Here is a 20,905-nt window from a genome sequence, read left to right as displayed (position 1 = left end):
CATGATTAAAAAATTGCACAGGTGATCAAATACCATCCAAAGAAAGCTCTGTTTGTGGGAAAAAAAGGACGTCAAATTCGTTTAGGTACAGCGTCGCATGACCGCACAATTGTCCGTTAAAGTCACGCAGTGCCGAATCGCAAAATAGGCCCTGGTCAGGAAGGGGGTAAAATCTTCCGGGGCTTAAGTGGTTAAAAGGACAAGTTACAATCTTCTACGTCATCAGCTGAGTGCACAGAGACAGGAACAGACTCCTAAGGAGAATATGAAGTAGCACACTTGTGTCCCCCTGTGTTCCAGGTCAGCAATCATGGAAGTGATTTTGCTATAAAGACGATCATGGCTGCATAAAATACCTCAGACAATGCAAAGGAGGGGGGTCACACTTAAGGGAGTTAGAGAAGCCTCCAAGGCAGGGCCATCTTACCGAATAGGCACGCTGGGCAGTTGCACGGGGGCCTTACTTGCCCAGTGGGCCCGACCTGTCATGCGACCCAGCCTTAGCCAAGCATTATTCCCGAATCCCGTGTGCATCCCATCGCCAAACTTAGCAGGTGGCAAGCGCCTGTCGGGACTGCGCTGCTGTCAGGCCACCTGGGCTGTGGAGGGGGAGCCCCAAACTGCAGGAATGCCTGTCTGCCTCCACCGGAAGAGGCACAAACAGGACAGAGGAGTCTGACTCCCGTCCGTGTGTGTGTTCACCAGACCCAGCCGCCCAACTTGGAAGCTATTAGCATGGCACTGCTGTACCAATAAATATCGCCTTATCGATAATTTGCATTTTTATTCTCATGAGTGATTGTGTAGGCAGGGCCCCAGTACACTGCATTGCCCGGGGCCCTTTAATGCTATTAAAATGGCACTGCTCCAAGGAGCATGAGAACTACAACTTCAAATCTAAAAAAGTTGGGACACTGTAAAACCTACAGTGCCTTGAAAAAGAATTCATACCCCTTGAAATTTTCCACATTTTGTCATGTTACAACCAAAAATGTAAATGTATTTTATGGGGATTTTAGGTGATAGACCAACACAAAGTGGCACATAATTGTGAAGTGGAAGGAAAAGGATAAATGGTTTTCAAATTTAATACAAATAAATATCTGAAAAGTGTGGCGTGCATTTGTATTTAGCCCCCGAGTCAATACTGCACTTACAGCTGCAACATTTTGGGAATGTCTCTACCAGCTTTGCATATCTAGAGAGTGACATTTTTGGATTGAAGATGGTCTTTGAACAGTAATTTTCAAGTCTTGCCACAGATTTTCAATTGGACCTAGGTCTGGACTTTGACTGGGTCATTCTAACACATGAATATGCTTTGATCTAAACCTTTCAATTGTAGCTCTGGCTGTATGTTTAGAGTCATTGTGCTGCTGGAAGGTGAACCTCCGCCCCAGCCTCAAAACTTTTGCAGTCTCTAAAAAGTTTTCTTCTAGGATTGCCCTGTATTTGGCTCCATCCATCTTCCCATCAACTCTGACCAGCTTCCCTGTCCCTGCTGAAGAAAAGCATCCCCACAACATGAAGCTGCCACCACCATGTTTCACGGTGGGGGCGGTGTGTTCAGGGTGATGTGCAGTGTTAGTTTTCCGTCACAATTAGCATTTTGCTTTCAGGTCAAAAAAGTTCAATTGTGGTCTCATCTGACCAGAGCACCTTCTTCCACATGGTTGCTGTGTCCCCCACATGGCTTCTCGCAAACTGCAAACGGGACTTCTTATGGCTTTCTTTCAACAATGGCTTTCTTTTTGCCACTTCTTCATAAAGGTCAGATTTGTGGATTGCACGACTAATAGTTGTCCTATGGACAGATTCTCCCACCTGAGCTGTGGATCTCTGCAGCTCCTCCAGTTACCATGGTCCTCTTGGCTGCTTCCTCGAATAATGCTGTCCTTGTGTGGCCTGTCAGTTTAGGTAGACAGCCATGTTTTGGTAGGTTTGCAGTTGTGCCATACTCTTTCCATTTTCGGATGATGGATTGAACAGTGCTCCGTGAGATTTTCAAAGCTTGGGATATTTTTTTATAACCTAACTCTGCTTTAACCTTCTCCACAACTTTATCCCTGACCTGTCTGGTGTGTTCCTTGGCCTTCATGATTCTGTTTGTTCACTAAGGTTCTCTAACAAATCTCTGAGGGCTTCACAGAACAGTTGTGTTTATAATGAGAATTAATTACACACAGGTGAACTATTTACTAATTATGCGATTTCTGAAGGCAATTGGTTCCACTTGATTTTAGTTAGGGGTATCAGAGTAATCAGAGTAAAGGGCTGAATACAAGTACACGCCACACTTTTCAGATATTTGTAAAAAAAATTTGAAAACCAAATCCAACTAAATCCAATTGGGAATCTGTGGAAGACTTGAAAATTGCTGTTCAGACGCTCTCCATCCAATCTGACTATCATTAACTATTTTTCAAAGAAGAATGGGCAAAAATTTCACTCTAGATGTGCAAAGGCGGTAGAGACATACTCAAAAAGACTTACAGCTGTAATTGCAGAGAAAGGTGGTTCTACAAAGTATTGACTCAGGGGGGCTAAATATAAATGCACTCCACACTTTTCAGATATTTGTAAAAAACGTTGAAAACCATTTATCATTTTCCTTCTACTTCGCAGTTATGTGCCACTTTGTGTTGGTCATCACATACAATTCCAATTAAATTAAATACATTAAGGTTTTTGGTTGTAACAAACAAAAAAATAGGTAATTTTTGAATTGATTGCAGTAACACTTCTCAAAAAAGTTTTAAACAGGGCAAAAAAGCTGGCAAAGTAAGTGCTACTAACAAGGAAGAGCTGGAAGAACAATTTGAAACTAAATTGGGTTAATTGGCAACAGGTCAGTAACATATTTGGGTATAAAAAGAGCATCTTAAGCTGGATACACACTATACAACTTTTGTTGGTAGATTTCCTTAAGATTTACTTGAACTATGTAGTGAAAGGGCCGGCCTGATTACATACAAATTGAAAGTGTTTAGGTCTGACCTCATATTATATGGTTTTGGTAAGTCTAAAGGAAAAAAATCTAAAGAAAATTGTATAGTGTGTATCCAGCTTTAGAGTCAGAGTGTCTCAGAGAGTAAAGATGAGGTTCACCAATCTGTGAATAGCTGTGTCTATATATTGTCAAACAATTTCAGAATAATGTTCCTCAACATAAAATTGGAAAGACTTTAAATACATCATTTAGAGTACATAATATCAAAAGATTCTAAGAATCCGGGAAATCTCTGTGCACAAGGGACAAGGTCGAAACGCAATATTTATTGGATGTCCATGATCTTTGGGACCTCAGACGGCATTGTATTAAATATATAAAAAGATGCTTACAAAAAACGCGATACACCAAGCAAGCAACCCCAAGCGCTCAGTGAGGATAATACAATGAATAAATAAATAAAAGTATAATATACAATGCTGCTACTCAAATAAATAACATGTAGAGCGGTTGTTTTGCATTGTATTAAAAACAGGTATTCTGTGATGGACATGGACTCAGGAATGCTTCCAAAAAATCACTCTCTGTGAACACAGTTCGCGTGCCATCCAAAAATGCAAGGAAAAAACTATCATGTAAAGAAGCCATATCGGAACATGATCCTGAAATGCAGTCTTCTCTGGGCCAAAGCTCATTTAAAATGGTCTGTTGCCAAGTGGAATTTTGTTATGTGGACTGAAGAATTGAAATTTTACACTCTTTTGGAAACTGCGGTGCAGTATGCTCCAAGCTAAAAAGGAGAGGGCCCTTCCGGCTTGTTAACAGAATAATGGTTCAATAACAGTTCAAAAGCCTACATCTCTGACAGTATGGGGGTGCATTAGTGCGTATGGGCAATGGACAGCTTGCAAATCTGGAAAGGCACCATCAATGCTAAAAGATATAACCAGTTTTTAGAAGATCCAGGACTGTTGAGCAGTTGGAATCCTATATCAGGCAAGAATGGGACACAATTGCTCTCCAGCAACTGGTCTCCTCAGTTCCTAGACATGTACAGAGTAATGTTAAAAGAAGAGGGGATGACCTTGCTTTTTTCTTAAAATGGTACCTTTTGTCAGGTAAATGTTTGATATGGTTTTTCTTCTAGTGTGAATAAAATATGTGTTTCAGAGATTTGAAAATCATTGCATTTTGTTTTTACGTAGATTTTACACAGTGTCTTAAATTTGTTGGAAACTAAGGTTGCATAAAAGATACAACTGTCCAAGCTATTGGATTTAGGCTCTTAAGCAGGAACCCTGGAAGTCACCCAGAGTCTATAAGCAGTATTGCAGAACCTCTGCGCCTATGATCTGCCATACTGCCAAGTTCAAATGCGCAGGTCCCATAAGGGGTACTTACAGAGCAACTGCAGGGAGGAGGAAAGGATAGCTATCCATCTGTAACCTTGTCACTGTACAGCAGCAGGGTGCCCATAGATAATCATCCTACAAGAATTGTGGTGGTGGATCAGCTTAGGAAAGGACAAGGCAGCCGAGTTGGTGGTGCATGCATGTGCAGTGTGGTTACACACAGAATGCGGTGAGCGCATGCGCAGTGTGGTGTCAGAAGGGGGGGGCTTTAGAAGATGAAGCACAGTAGGTGCTGGGCACCAATTTCAAAATGGCCCACACATTTAAAAAAGGGAGCATCAGGTGCCAAATTAAAAAATGGTGCAGGGCCCTGTTCCCACCCTCAGCCTGCGACCGTAAAAGTGTTCTGGCTGGAGTTCTGGTGCCAACTCCTGTTGGGGTAACCAAAGCAACAGTACCAGGCTTCCATAAAAGGCAAAGTTCTTATCATACCACAGCAGTGGTGGGGAAGACAGCCTGCAGCCCCACAACACAGACTAGCTGGAAAATGCTAGGCAGGATTCAGGGTAACGCCCCATCCAGGCAGCCTGTCAGGAACCATAAATCAGACTGAGAAAGAAAATGCAATAAAATCACACCTTTAATGCAACGGTAAAAAATGGTACAGAACGGTAAACATAGTCAAAACATAAGCCAGGGGGTCAGAGGTCAAAACAGGAAGTCAGTAGAGCCAGTGATCAAGGAACCTAAATCAGCATAGTCAGAGAGAGAGGAACGGGATCAGAAACCAGAAGGGACGTTAGTAGGGCAAAGTCATTCACAGGAACACAGCAGAGAAATTCCAGTTATATTGACAAGATGAAGGCAGGAAAGGAATGAAGAAGGCAGCTTAAATACCCAGAAGGGTCTGGTTGTAGGCGGGACTGACGAGCAGATAATGATAACCAGGTGAGCCATTGAGGAAATAATGAGTGCTGACAATTAATCGACAGCTGAGCAGCCTGAGCACAAAGACAGCTGCTGGGAGCCCAGCCCTGACACAGCCTTTGCCTTCCCTGGTGGGCTCTCTACCTCAGAGGTCTTTAGGGTCAGGTTTTCACTAGTGGGTGTAGTGAGGTCCTAAGCCTTTAAGTCATTTAGGGTCACACTGTAGATCAGCCCTGCATCTTCAACATAGTGTGGTCCCCAGCTTCCAAGGGTATGCCGAGGATCAGCAGACCTGGAAAACTACATAATGAGCTCTCTGGCTCTGCAGTAAATTAAGTATCTTGATAAATGCAGGAGAGGCTTTGTAGAAAGGGTTTTGTTTCTTTCAAGTGGAGAAGACGTCCATTTACATAAGACATTAGAAACAAAAGGAGCATGATGGAAGTGGGAGGGGTAACATCTGACTAACAGTTTATTTGCTAATGTCCAGTCTCTTGTAGGCAGCAGTATAACCGTCTTGTCTCAGAACTACCTTTATGTTCCCCAATGAACAATAAAGAAATGGTATTTGCCCAGAAGTCATTGCTCCAATCTGAAAGGCCTACTGGCATCAAAGTGCAATAGTTGCCTTTTATGTTTTGTTAAATAACAGACCATATTTAGTTATATGCGGGTCACACCAATGCACTGAAAACTAATCCCTAAGTCTGTGGGAGTTATTAAAGCAAAAGACTAAAACAATCAAAATCACAAACATTTGAATGCAATAAACCATAAAACAGATGCCAGATCGCTTCTCGGCCTTTTGGCTAAGATCAAGTGTAGTATCTGTTCTTATCAGTTGGTATGGACCCTGATGGTTAGTATCGGCAGGGGCTGAAATGAACCGGGGCGCTCCAGACGTCACTGGGGGACCGGGAAGTAGGCACTGTCAGAGAAAGCCGGATGGGTCCGTTGCCTTCTGATTTGAATGGGTCCGCCCCTACCAGTTTGAAGGGAGCGAGAAAACTGGATCTGCAGCCAGTTAGTACTGCTCCTGGATGTGATTGGTAAGGAACGGCGGTGGCGGTGGGGGAGCCTTTCCTCCTGGGTTGAATCTGGCCTTGCAAAAGGCTTGTCCCCAGTCGAAGGCAGGCTCTCCCTAAGCTGTCCAAAGTTCTGATGCCTCCTGGTAGGATAGGGCTACGCTTGGTCTGGCCTTTGGGCCGGGGTAGAAAAAGCCCGTAGTGTATGTGCCCCTGGGGTGGCAGCCCAGGGGTGCCTTAATTCTCACTGGTGAGGGGCAGCTCGCCTTGAGTTTTTCGGCACCATGGTCACTGCACCTACGCACACTTTTTTAAGCACCTGCCTCTTGGGCAAGGCCTTTTGGCTTCGACCAGAGGAATTTTTATTCCGGCCGGAAGGCCTGCCTTTGTATTTTCACAAGGGCACTAATTCACCTCTCCACTTCCCCTCCCCCACCTTTTTGTTTGTGTGTGCCTTTTCTTTGTGGTTTGTCACCTTTCTATCACCTTTTTTCACTTTGCACGACTTGTAGGGTGTGGGTCCTCGGGCCCTACCTTGAGTCTTGGGAGGGGGTGGATATGGCCTTTTGGCTTGGTCCGCCCTCTCTCATGGGGTCTCCCTTCGGGGGAGCCCCACTTAGTACTCGGTGGGGGCTGTTTCGGCAGTCCCCCTGAAGAACGGGGTCAGTCTGGTTCCGGCCAGATAGACCATGAGTACCTCAAATCCCTGTCAGGAGTCTTGCGCCCCGGGGGATCGAGGTTCGGGTCCTACCTCTTCGGAGGGAAGACCACTTTGTTCGCACACCCTGTGCACTTTTTGTGTTCCTCACGTTTGTGTGTGTGCACTTTTTTATGCACCGGGTGAAGTCTTTTGAGTGTGTTTCACACGCTACGGGCTTTAAAAAAAAAAAAAAAATAAAAAATAAAAACAGATGCCAGAGCCATTCAACAACAAACATAAAACATAACATCTCCCTTCCCGACTGAAAACAAATCTGCACAAAGTACAGGGAGACAAAATATTTTCACAAGGGCCTGTTTACCAAAATGTCACGTTTGCTTTGTGCTAGTTAATAATGAAAAACGAATTGTGGGCCGCAGCATCGCAACTGCTTAATGCAGAATGTGTGCAGGGCTCTGCCGCATAATCTGAACGCTCCAAAGCTGATTTATGTCAGAAATAAAGTTGGGATTTTCGCTGTTAACTCAAAACATACCACCTGAGGGATTCCATAACAGTTCATAAAATGTCTTTTTTTTATAATAAAAGAAAAAAAGTTAAAAAAAAAAAAAAAAAAAAAAGCTACATCAGCCTGCGTTGCAAGTACCTTTGCCCCCCCTGCACCCCCCACCCTAACCTTTTAAAGAAAAAGGAAAAACATATGTAGCATCATGTGTGTACTGTTAGAGGGAGGGATGTAAAATCTGAAACGGCAAATAAAGCAGGTGGTATAATTCTGAAGAGTGACTCAGAGTTTAATGGCATTACCAGGTTATTCTAGCAGACTAATTCTCACTCACTGCATGACTTCAATGAAGCTCTCAGCGCTCACGCTGACTTCGATTTAGTTCAAGTGCTATTTGATGTGTTTCATCTGGAGTTTTATTCACTTCAAACTACACTTCATTTAAGTAGACTGCTGTTGCACTCATTTATTTTTCTACTTTATTACTCTTGCGTTGCTATTGTGGAGTTTACATAACAGAGAGGTGCGCTGCGCTGTTTAGGTTTACAGCAGAGGTGTCAGCATTGCTGACAGATACAGAATATGGTGAGGAGATCTCTTGTGGCAAACAGAAAGAAGACGTGTGGAAGGAGCGTACCGAGTGTAGTTTCTCTCACATGCAGATTATGTTACTGTGCAATGATGATGGGAAATTATAAATAAAATAGAAAAAAATAGGACCTGCTCATGTTGTAAATCACCTGTAATGACTGGTGCGTCATCACTGTAACTGGGTGGTTTTGGGATATGGAAGAAATAGGTGTCAAAAACAGAGCCTGTCGGACCCTGCACGTACCATTCCTTTAAATGTACAGTGAAACAGTCCAATACTTTGTTGCTAAAAGTATTCTCAATGTTAAAACCTAAGTTTAGGTTTTATTTTTTAAATCAGCCCAAAGGACAGTACTTAAATTTAATTAATGAGAAGTGTCGCCTGTGCTGATGCCAGCTTTTAGCTGAAATCCAAAGTCCTCTGCCCCCCATACCCTCGCAGGCATAATCTTCTGGTGCTGTAGGTGGTAATACAAGCACTGAAACGGTCACAGGTACTTGTGAAGAGTGCCCACTATGCTCTCCCTTTCAACCTGTTTTCTCCGTTGATAGAAGCCGTACTATAGCTTCTATGAGCGAAAGCACTCTATGAATGGAGGAGGCTCAATGGCGTCCATTGGATGGACCCATTCACTCAATGGATTTCATCTATCCAACCATTTAATTCAGCACTTTTTAATCAGGGACACTTCTCATTAAATGTAATTACCATCACTTACCTAAACTTAAAGTGTCACTAATTCCAAATGATAAAAAACTATCAATAAATTAGGTATTACGTGCTGTTCCTACTCACTATGAGATTTGTTTCCTGTATTCTGCAAAAAAAAAACCTGGTTGATCCTGCTGTTCTCTATCACCACCTTGTGTCAATGTCCCCAATTCAGCTAGGGATTTTGTAGCTTTGTTGGCAACTCTGCACATGCTCCCTTTTCAGTGAGTTTCTATGCTGAGCATTTCCTTTCTATCACATTTGAGCAGCCCATGTGACTATAGAGTCACATATGTGGGAGTATACACAGCGGTAAATGATAGCCCACTCCCTCCCTCCTCCTTCATACCCACTAAACAGCTAAACACAATGTCGGTGGGATATTACATCTTGATTGATTACATCTTGATTGATGGATGCTTCATCTCCCTCTTAGTCTAATGCCCCGTACACACGTGCAGATTATCTGAAGACTTTTGTCTGTAGACTTACCAAAACCATATAATATGAGGTCAAACCTAAACACTTTCAATTTGTATGCAATCCGGCAGGCCCTTGCACTACATAGAAAAGGTCAATCTGAAGACAAAAGTCTTCAGATAATCTGCACGTGTGTACGGGGCATAAGACACAGGCTGGGGGGGGGGCGTGACACAGACTGTGAATGGCAGAAATCCACCCACACCATGTTATTGCCAAAATAACAAAGAATTGATTTCAAATATATATCTGTATGACAATTTAAAACAGTTTATTGATATTTATTTTTACTCCTTTTTCCAAAGGCTGTTTTTTTATGTTGAACATGTGACAAGCAGCAGAGGACTAAAGCTCCTCCTGCTTATGTTTCCCAACAGACAGACTGGGAAGGATATGGGTCATGTGACAGATGCATATCAATTAGGAAAAAGATACTTGGGTGCTTTTTTTTAATAAAACAAATACATTGCCACCAACCATATGCATAGATAAAAGTAATAATGTAAATTAAACAGTGTGTTTTGTATCACTTTAAGGTTTATAGTGAATCTGTGCTGACTGAAAAAGTAGTTAACTATTAGTAGAGACTAAACTATGTTCCTTTAGATTTTTTTATCTTCCAGAGCACCCTGTGAACCCAGAATCACAGTATTATGTACAGTATATACTGACTTGAGCTCCAAAGTCAGAGCGTGGGCTGCTTCCTTCTATCATAAAAGTACACTATATTGTCAAAAGTATTACAACGCCTGCCTTTACACGCAGATGAACATCCCTGTCTCAGTCCATAGGGTTCAATATTAAGTTGGCCCACCCTTTGCAGCTATAACAGCTTCAACTCTTCTGGGAAGGCTGTCCACAAGGTTTAGGAGTGTGTCTATAGGAATGTTTGACCATTCTTCCAGAAGAAAATTTGTGAGGTCAGGCACTGATGTGGACGAGGCTGGCTCGCAGTCTCCGCTCCAATTGATCCCAAAAGTGTTCTCTCAGGATCAGGTCAGGACTCTGTGCAGGTCCAGTCACGTTCCTCCACCCCAAACTTATTCATCCATGTCTTTATGGACCTTGCATCGTGCACGGTTGTCCAGTCATATTGGAACAGGTAGGGGCCATCCCCAAACTGTTCCCACAAAGTTGGGAGCATGAAATTGTCCAAAATGTCTTGGTAAGCTGACGCTTTAAGAGTTCCCTTCACTAGAACTAAGAGGCCAAGCCCAACCCCTGAAAAACAGCCCCACACCATAATCCTCCCTCCACCAAATGATTTGGACCAGTGCACAAAGCACTTTGGGACAAAGGGACTTTGAATGAGGTGCGTGAGAACAACCGGCCCTAAGAAAACAATAGTCACCGACCATTCTGCTAACAAACCAAATCAACCTAACAATGCAGGTCCATAAAGACATGGATGAGCGAGTTTGGGGTGAAGGAACTTGACTGGCCTCCAGACTCAGAAACACTGCACATGCTCGCCTCCCCCCCCCCCCCTCTGAGGCAGCCTTTGCCTACCGTTAGTTGGAAGCTGCTGCGGCCGTGCCCCTGACCGACTTCCTTCCTCCCCAGCAACAAAAAAATGGTGTCAGGGGGCAGTGGGCCGCATTGCCTGTGGTTCAGGGCCACATGCGGCCCCCGCGCCGCAGGTTGGACATGCCTGCTTTAATTGCTCCTTTAAAAAGACACGCAACAACAAAAGCACTTATTTTTGTAAAGCGTAAAAGGGTTTAACTTCTTTCCCAGGACTCCTTTAACCCTTCCCTGTAGGGGCATCACAAGGACAGGAAGTAAATAAATATCTTCCCAGGGGGCACACACACAAAATATTTTTAGCAGAATAAGTTTAATAAGGAATGGTTAGTCGTACAATGTTTTATTGTTGTCTGTGCCTCCCTATCATGGTGACAACCTCACCCACTAATTCTTGTGAAGGTTTCACAGTGACAGGAAGTGAGAAGGGATCACAGACAAAAAAAACCTTTGCAACTATTTATTCGTCCCCATTCTATCGAAAAAAAATGGGATTTTTGTACTTAACATAAAATACATTTCTCGGAGTTCGACGGACACATCACTCCATAAATTATAGCTACTGGGTTATATTGCCTCCTTCCAGGAGTAGGACTAGGCAGAACAAAAAACACCTGGCTACGCCCATGGGCCATCCTCCACTTGGCATATAACCCCCTTCTCTGCTCTAGGTAATCAGTTTAGTAGCAAGCAGTATTAGAAGTTTTAGAACTCCATAAAGGGGAGGGTGCTGGGTCCATCAATGAACTCAGAGAAATGGATTTTACGTTAAGTACAAAAATCCCATTTTCTCTTTCGTTCATTGACAGACACAGCGCTTCATAAATCCTAACTTCTGGGACGTCCAAAAAGCAGTGCCAAAAGGAAAATGAGGGGTGGGGAAAATAACCCAACACTAAACATAGTGCCCTTAACTAGGACACAGGAGCACAGCCTGAAAAAATAAAAGTTTCAAGAAAAATACCCCTCAGGAGGGAACAGCCCCTCTCAAACAGAAGCCTGCAAAACTTTGCGACTAAAAAAGCATCTGCAGATGCCAAAGTATCTACCCCAGCTCTCAAAATTTCCACTCGCCTGCTCGCATTTGGCGAGTAGAAATTAATTGAAGGGGAGCGGATCCGGTCGGCCCGCTCGGGCAGGTTGTGGGTCTCCTTGGCTCAGACAAGCCGCAAAAGCCACCTCTCCAGTCATCTCTACGGAGGGCTCTGTGTGCCGCGCTGCACGCCGGGAAGTGTAGTTTCCAGCGCAGCCCCACGGATTCTCTTCTCACTCGCTGGACAGGAGGCGGCAGATGATGTCCCAGGACAGTGAGGAGAAGGAAGAAGAGTCCAGTAGTGAGAGCGTGGTCTTCAGGGAATAGCCTACTGGCGAAAAGTGAGACATTCAGAGAGAGAGAGAGGCACAAGTCTGAGAATGTAAGTTTATAGGGATGGTGGGCGTAGGCTGCCCACTTGCTGAATCACACTCCTACCTACCTTTTTCAGAATAGAAGTGGAGCATAGTGCAGCCACCCATAGTACCCTATCAGAACTTAGCTCACTGAGATCACAAGCAATGTAAGGCAGGCTCTGATCGATTACCAGGGATACTGCACTGAGTGTTCAGATTTTTGTCTCTATAGTGTGAGGATGTACAGACAGTTGGGCCTAATCACTCAGTGCAGTAGCCATACTAACTGTACTGGCTTCTGATTGGTTGCTGTTAGGCCCCATTAACACCTAGGATTTTATGCGCAAAATGCATAGGGCCCATTAATTTAAATGGGGATAAACTACATAAGGCAAAGTAGCTCATGGAGCTTTTGCCACATTCAGTTTTGGGGTTTTTTTTTTTTTTTTATACCACTCATGCATGTCAGCTTGCAGTGTTTGGGACGGCATTACCAACGAATGGTGCAACAAATGTGTTTTTTTTTTTTTTTTTTGCAATTTTTATAAATGCGTGCAGAAATACGCAATTTTGCATGTGTTTACAAAATGTGCAGGTGTGAGTGGAGCCTTGTGGATCGGTTTGGTGCAAACCCAGAAAAAAGGTATCACTCCTGCCCAGTCACCTAGCGTAGTGCACCTCTTAACTCTGCAGTCTGTACGTAGTGCACCGCTCAAACCTGCACTCCGTACACTCTGTACATAGTGCATATTTACTTAACAAGGCAATAATGATGTGTACAGTGCCTAAAGCAGTCAATTTATATTTTATTCTTGCTTTATTAACCACAGTCAGATCAATGAAATATGCTTTATGATAATATTGTTAATTTTTATTTTTGTAACTTCATTCATTCTGCATAAAACATTTAACAGTGTCATTTAATGTGATAATTTAGAAGGGCGTGTTTAAAGGCGGGATTAGGGGTGGGGCAAGGTAGGGGTTAAGTGGGGCAACTGGTGGCGAGTAACTCTTAAGGCCCGGCTAGTAGCTCAGGACTTGAAATTTTGAGCCTTGATCTACCCTATATAATTTTGTGAAGGTATGCACCGAGGACCAAGTGGCTGCCTTGCAAACCTGCGATATTGATGCCCGATGACAGAAGGCCCAAGAAGCACTCAGTGCCCAAGTAGAATGCGCTGTGACAGGGAAAGGTGGAACCTGCCATTTATTGGATTTGGCCTGAGTCACCATCTGTTTGATCCATCTGGAGATGGTAGCCGAAGAAGCGAGTCTGACCTCCGAAAGGAGTCAGTACCTGCCAGATACACCCGAATCACACAAGCCACACCCAAGGTATGCAAAGCAAATTCCTTGGAATGAGCCAGCTTGAACACAAGGAAGGCAACACAATGTCCTCATTCAACTGGAAGTCAGAGACAACTTTGGGCAGGGATGATGGACAGGGACGAAGAACCACTTTATCCCTATGGATCACCAAATAGGGACTGCGACAGGATAATTCCGCCAATTCCAATACCCTGCGGGCCGAGGTATAAGCCACCAAGAATGTCACCTTCTGGGATAACGTAGGCAAGGGAATCTCCCAAATATTCTCAAATGGAGGTTTTTGGAGAACCGAAAGTATTAAATTTAAATCCCATGGCGGCAAGAGAGACCAGACCGTGTAGGTGGAGCCACATGTTGAACCCCCTGAATGAAGGTACAGACTAAAGAGTGCATGGCTAGGAGTCTCTGAAAGAAGATTGCCAGGGCAGACATCTGGCCCTTGATGGTACAAAAGGATCGAGGATGAGAGCCAATCGACTCATATCAAGAAATGTACGCTTTCTACGTACGATGGTATATCTTGCTGGAAGATGACTTCCTTGCCTTCACCATAGTAAGAAATCACTGATCCAGACAGACCTCCCTCAGTACCTGGCTTTCAATAGCTAAGCCATTAAAATCAGCAGGATGGCAGATCAGCCCCTGGGACAACTGGTCTTCTCTCAGAGGAAGCCACCAAGAAACATTTATAGCCACCAGACTGATTTGAAGATCCTCGCCCCCCTCTAGCCAAAAAATCTGAGCAGCATTTTTTGGCTCTGAGGAAGGGGGTTCGCCCTCGAAACGCGTCAGCCAGGCCACAGCAGCTCCATGCAGTTCACTGCATGCCATCCAGCATCACGCAGTGCCTGGCTACCTTGGAGACTTTATATTGATTATGTCGATGTGTGTATCATTCGCACTTGTTTTGTGAGTATATTTTATATGTTCTACTATTTTAATAAATGGTTTCAGTGGTAATGCACTAGGTCGGTGCGCCCCTCTTTTTGCTATTTTTTCCAGTTTGTATTGGATACCCTTGGTCCTGAAGTGGCAGCAAGACCCCAAGTCATACCCATCCAAGCCCATTGGAAACGTTTCTCTCTCTTCCCATATACTCCACTTGAGCGCAGGAGAATTGAACTGCAAAAAAGAACCCAGCCTAAGTATGCGTGCTGGAAGGTGCACCCCCTACTTAATTGGAAAACCTGTTGCCTCCATTCTAATACACAAAAAGACAGGATAAAAGCAACATCACAATCTTCAATGTATGTGACACATCCAACTCTTATCAAACAAAAACAAAATATAACCTAATCAAAGCAGTGCATAGTGGCATGGATATTTAGATGAAGATATACTGTATGTGTGAAAACGTATTGTTTCTATATACTATAAAAAGATGTAAAAGAGCATATGTTGATACAATGTTAAATGCATTGTTTCCAAAATGTGAACAGATTGAATCCATGAAACCAGGACCAAATATTAGATATAAAAATAAAGAAGTAATGTGTCCAAGTATGGAGAAAAAATTAATTTAATAGATAAATTATAATAGATGTCATCAATAATAATAGACTTACTTTGACAACCACATTTAATTCTGAATTTGGAGATATCAAGAGAATTATTAGGAGACATTTACCTATTTTGTTTGAGGACAGTGAGTGCCCAGCCTTACATCAGGAGGCATAAACATTGTCCCCAAGCGAGCTTCTACTTTAGGTAGCTCACTATCACCCAGTTTTTTCAATCCACCCTTAGTACAATCCACTACATGGTTACATTTTAAAGGCAACTTTCATTGTGGAGGCAGGGATTGTCCCTGCTGTAGACATGTTATAAAGGGAGATGTAGTTCAGTCACATACAAACCATAAAGAACACAAAATTAGATCCTTTTATAATTGTAACACCCCATATGTCATATATATGGTAACATGCAAAGTTTGTCACGTACAATATGTTGGAAGTACTATTAGACCTTTGAGGGACCGGTTCTAGGAACATTTATTCAGTATTTCAGAAAACCATTTCACTAACGTAGCCCGATATTTTAATGATCATCATGGGGGTGATACATCTGTTGTGGGTGTACAAATTATAGAAAAAATCCATCCACCAAAAAGAGGAGGGGATGTATTTAAACTATTGTGCAAACAAGAAGTATTTTGGATCTTTTTCTTTAAGACCAGAATTCCCTATTGTTTGAACCATGAATGGATTATCACACACTATTATGAATGAACAGATAGATATTAGTGTTCGATCCCTTCCTTTATAATTTTTCTTATTTGTTTAGAGTAGTCGGTCCTCGTCGACCTTTTCTTAGTTTGGTCCCTGGCAATAGATACTCAGGTGGTTTCTCCTTTTTTTTCCCCAGTAACTATAGATTACTATTTCCCTATTTTTTGATCACGTTTTTTTTGCATCTCCCATACACCAGACAATCTTTAGATTGGTTTTTACAACCATTTACTCTATATATTTTTAAGATTATACAATATTATCTTAAATTGTCATTTGTGTGTAAAAGTGGGATTTAACAAAAAACAAAAAGCAATACGGTTAATATATTTGCCTTTCCTTTATTTAGTTAATTTTGATTTTTATTAGATGAGGGTTTGGAAGCAATGTTGTATACCACAAAGCATGGTTTTGCATGCACTATCTGTGTTTGTTTCTGAATGGCTATATGGTTTTACGATATATTTTCTTTATGTAGATGACAAAGTGTTTTTAACACCTATATCATAATCACATTTCATTTTTTTCTTTTTTCCACATCAACATTAGTATTTTATTTTACAATGGCTATATCAATTGATAACATCTATTATAATGTATCTATTTATTCAATTAATTTTTTTCTGCATACTTGGACACATTACTACTTTATTTTTATATTGAATATTTGGTCCCGGTTTTATGGATTCAATCTATTCACCTTTTGGAAACAATGTATTTAACATATACACATATTTATAGTATATGGAAACAATACGTTTTTACACATATATCTTCATCTAAATATCCACGACACTATGCACTGTTTTGATTAGGTTATATTTTGTTTTTATTTGATAAGAGTTGGATAGGTCACATACATTGAGGATTGTGAGGTTCCTTTTATCCTGTCTTTTTGTGTATTAGAGAGGAGGTAACAGGTTTCCCAATTAAGTAGGGGTGTGTACCTTCCAGCATGCATACTTAAGCTGGGTTCTTAATTGCAGTAGTTGTAGTGAACAAGCATGCTGTTGGTCGTGTGAAACGCGTCTACCATTTCCATTCTGTTGTACCTTGTATCCAGATTTGTACAAATGTTTGCTACTATCAAGTCATCGTTTTGGTGGGATAGCACTTTCTCTTCAGGACACACACTATCCCAGGACCCTTACAGAGTGGGGATAGCGGGGGAGACCCCGGGGTTCTTTACTGCATTCTCTGCCCTGGGACACCCACCAGACTCTAGGTCCAGACAGGGGGGGGGGTGGAGGAGTGGGGGAAGCTCACTGAGGGATTTAAGGTTGGGAGGAGGAAACCAGCAGGCAGGTCTGACCGTCCCTGGGGGTTACCCGCATCCACCCCAAAAAAGCGCCAAAGGGGAGAGGAAGGACTGTTCTTACCCTTCCATGGTGCAGGTAACGCTCCAGATAGAATCCTCGCCACCTAAGTAGGGGGAGCGGTCGGCCTGGGGACCTCTTTGACTCAGACCCCAACCCTGGTCGTATGTGACCCTGCGAGACGTTTAACTTGCGGGCCAGCATCTGTCCATGAGGCTATTTCACGGCCGACCTAGCGTGTAGCTGCGGGGCTGGGGGGACCACTGGATCTAGATTATCCAGCACGTCGCCCAGCCCGAAAGTTGACTGTAGATCTCCCGAGAGAAAAAACAAAAAAGTTGTAAGGAAGGAAAAAAAAATTGCTAGGACCAGAAGAAATATCAGCTGGGAGCCTAGGTCCTTACTCCTGACTAGACAGAATAAAACTGATTACCTAGAGCACAGAGGGGGGGGGGGGTTATAAACCAAACTGAGGATGGCCCATAGGTGTAACCAAATGTTTTTTCTTCTGCCTAGACCTACGCCTGGAAGAGGCAATATAACCCAGTAGTTATGATTTATGGAGCGCTGTGTACGTTGATGAACGAAAGAGGAACTAATTTAGGAGTTAGGGTTTAATCTGCACATTATGAAGGCCTTTACTGAACAGAACTTCACTACCTAATGCCAACATTTTGGTGTTCTGCTGCCATTTTATATATTTGAGTAGCTGGGTACAAAATGTAGTCACCAGACAGAAAATACTTGAAACGGTCTAGAATTACAGAAGGGGTAAAATACAAGGAGTTGCATATCGTCAGCACTTAGTAAACTACCAGTCTCGAAAATATACATGTCAGTGTTTTATTCAATGAGTGTGCAGGGAGTGCCTCCGCAGGGCAGGAATTACACATATTTTAAGAAGGACTCCAGAAAATGTAATGACATTAATGAGTATGTTAAAAGTAACATTTAAAGCAATTACTTATTTTCCCCAAAATAATAGGAGGAGGTATAATAAAACACCCAACAAATCTTACCAGTATTGTGGCAGTCTCAGGAGTTTTCCATACAAAGCTGTACTAAAGGCAGGGATAACTGGGACAGGGCTGCAGTAAGATCCTTTACTGTCAACAGACGTGAGGCCAACTTGGAAGCCAAATACCTGCAAAATACATCAATCACATATTATACCAATTTGATTGTAGCTTTAGGTTGTTACCACAAGCTAGTATGATAGAAGCTAAGGCAACTTTAACATTTTTAGTCATGTTTGGCTAAAGTGAATATAAAACCTTAGAACTAGGTCTGATAAACATACCATCGAAAATTGCTTTGTTAAATCTGTTTGAGGTATTCAAAGAATGGAAATCTTGTGAGCTGATAACTTTCTGTGCTCTCGGCTTGTGCTGACTGTACTAAATACATTGTTCTCTGAGGACTATAGAACCATGCCATGTTATAGACAATCAGAGAGGTGGGGGTTTCACAGTCGTACCATGGATCTGTTCTCTGGATAGGTAGGAATACCAGGTGTCATAGGAATGTGGTTTGTCAAGGTTACAGATAACCAATAAGAAAGTAAATATGGAAACGGGTATTTCTTTAACGTTTTAAGGCTGCAAATTCCAGGTTTGTCAACTGAGCCCCGTCCTGGAGCAAGAATGCAGCCAGTGAAGTCTGAAATGTTTAATCACCCAGATACTTGCTCCAAATCAATGATCCAATGACGTATTAAAGACTGGATGACCATCCAAAACCTCTATTTGTTTAAGCCAAGTAAATAATGGCACCTCCCCTGCATTCATTTTCACTGATTTATTTTAAAGTGTATGTAAAATTTACCAATAAGCTGCTCTTATTAGCTTTCTTTTGGACAATTAAATATACCAAAATAAGTATTTTAGTATAGATGTTAGCTTAAAAAAAAAAATATATATATATATATATATATATATATATATATATATATATATATATATATATATATATATATATGTGTGTGTGTGTGTGTGTGTGTGTGTTGATCCTGCCAGAAATTCCGTGACATTTTAAGATCCCAAGCTCTTTGCAGTATTAGCTCAAGTGTTATATCAGCCCAGTTCAGCTCTGTGAACAGAACACCTTCATGTTATGGATATGAGGGAAGAGGGAGGTGTTCTTTAGACTCTGTTCACACCTAAGCATAGTGCAACGACAGCTGCTACACCGCGTTTTTTATCTTTTAATTTTTTTGGGGGTGCGTTTTTGGACTGGCAACATTCATTACAATGGGCCTCCCTCAGCTCCAAAAATGCTCCAAAGAAGCTCAAGTACCAAATCTTGGCACAGAGCCAGAAGCGTTTGGCATTGTGATTTTTCTCGACAATCGTGGCAAAATCCCACCGCGCTTAGGGTGCCATTAAGAAATAATGGCATCGCAAACGCCCCCCATGTTTTGCCGCAATTCTGGAATTCCAGTACGCTCAGGTGTGAACAGAGCCGTTGTCCTAAAACATGCCTTGTCTCCAATGGGTAAAGAGTGATGAGTGAGCATTGTCAGCCTACGGCAGAAATTGTGCAAATAGCAACATAATGAGGAAATAATAAAGGAGAAAAAACCCTGAAAAAAAGAAGACTTATGCAGTCACCACCTCCCACAAGGTTTACTCAATTTCCTTTTGGCAAAACTGCAGTATCTGGACAATCATCAAAATTAATGTTCCTCCTTCATCCAGGCTACTGAAGTAGAGGGCGGGGGCCTCTAATCCTTCTACATCTATAATTAATGTCCAATTTTTATGTCAGGCTAGGGTGTTCCTCTAATATATGACATTCAAAGCACTATGGTTCACTCTTTAACTTCCCATTGTGCAAGTATAGTGTTGCTGATTTATCACATTGGGGATGTCTTATACAGTATTCCTCTGCACATCTGTCCTAGAACGACCTGTTGGGGTCCATAATTGGTTCCATACCCTCCCACACATGAGCATTTATGCTTCCTTGTGACGACTTCATTCAAGGTCTTTGATGTTTTAACTACATACTGCAATGATCTTTGGATATAGTTCTTTGTTGCCCTTTACAGGTCAAAAAAAAAAATGATTTTTGGGATCATGATGTGAAATTCTGAATAAAAAAAAAACGTTTTCCTTCACTTCACAGATCACTGGTTTCTGAATGTATTTAAAAGACTTTATCCCACAGCTACTTAGAATGGAAGCAAAGGATTCTGGGTAGACAACTTGTTCTCTGTCTGCCACACATCCTAATATCAACCCAGGATGCAAGAGTACAGCAATTGCTCACATGCAATGCACTTATGACATATGTGATCCATTACCTAGTATACTTTGGTTTTAAAAAAAAAAAAATTAGGCACTAAGCCATCAAAGTCTACATTTTATGGTCAAGAGCCCTATGAGTATATTTCAGGTGAGGCAGGTCACACGGTAGAGTGTTCTTTTATATTCCTAATATCCTGACTATACACAAAGAGAGGCACATGGCATAAAAAATATTCAGAGAACTATGTGATACCCTGTCTAGTAAAAATAATATAAAAAAAAGCTTTGTTAGGCAAAATTTGATGAGGATGGCTCCATGTTTTGTGATACATTCTGCAGACATATGAGCAATTCTTTTTTTTTAATTTTGGAAAGAGTAGAAAATAGTTGAAACCTCTGTCAGTTCTTTTTCTTTATGTGGTTTATAGGTCATTGGGGAAGTTTCATCTACAGTGCCTTGAATTAATGAAATTTTCCAAATTTTGTTATCTTACAACCAAAAACGTAAATTAATTTTTTGGGGATTTTATGTGATAGACCAACACAAAGTGGCACATAACTGTAAAAGGAAAATGATAAATGGTCTTCAAATTTTTTTACAAAAATGAAAAAAATACATTTACATTTTTGGTTTTACCATTAAAAATGTGGAGAATTTCAAGGGGGTA

General features: G+C 41.9%; 1 protein-coding gene and 1 long non-coding RNA gene across 4 annotated transcripts in view; one reads left to right on the top strand and one right to left on the bottom strand.

Moving 5' to 3' along the window:
• Positions 1-20,905, top strand: part of LOC309555764 — a 1,250,709-nt gene that overhangs the window by 829,749 nt on the left and 400,055 nt on the right. The window lies entirely within an intron of this gene.
• The window catches only part of VPS13B (vacuolar protein sorting 13 homolog B), a 1,502,642-nt gene that overhangs the window by 1,255,215 nt on the left and 226,522 nt on the right, over positions 1-20,905 (bottom strand). For all 3 annotated transcript variants that reach the window (XM_082257852.1, XM_082257851.1, XM_082257853.1), the window contains exon 16: positions 18,009-18,133. In XM_082257852.1, coding sequence (XP_082113978.1) covers positions 18,009-18,133 — 125 coding nt within the window. The remainder of the gene's footprint in view (positions 1-18,008; positions 18,134-20,905) is intronic.

The sequence above is a fragment of the Pelophylax lessonae genome, assembly GCF_965119305.1.
Source record: "Pelophylax lessonae genome assembly, chromosome: 5".
Classification (NCBI taxonomy): Eukaryota; Metazoa; Chordata; class Amphibia; order Anura; family Ranidae; genus Pelophylax; species Pelophylax lessonae.
This window is presented reverse-complemented; position numbering and strand designations above follow the sequence as displayed.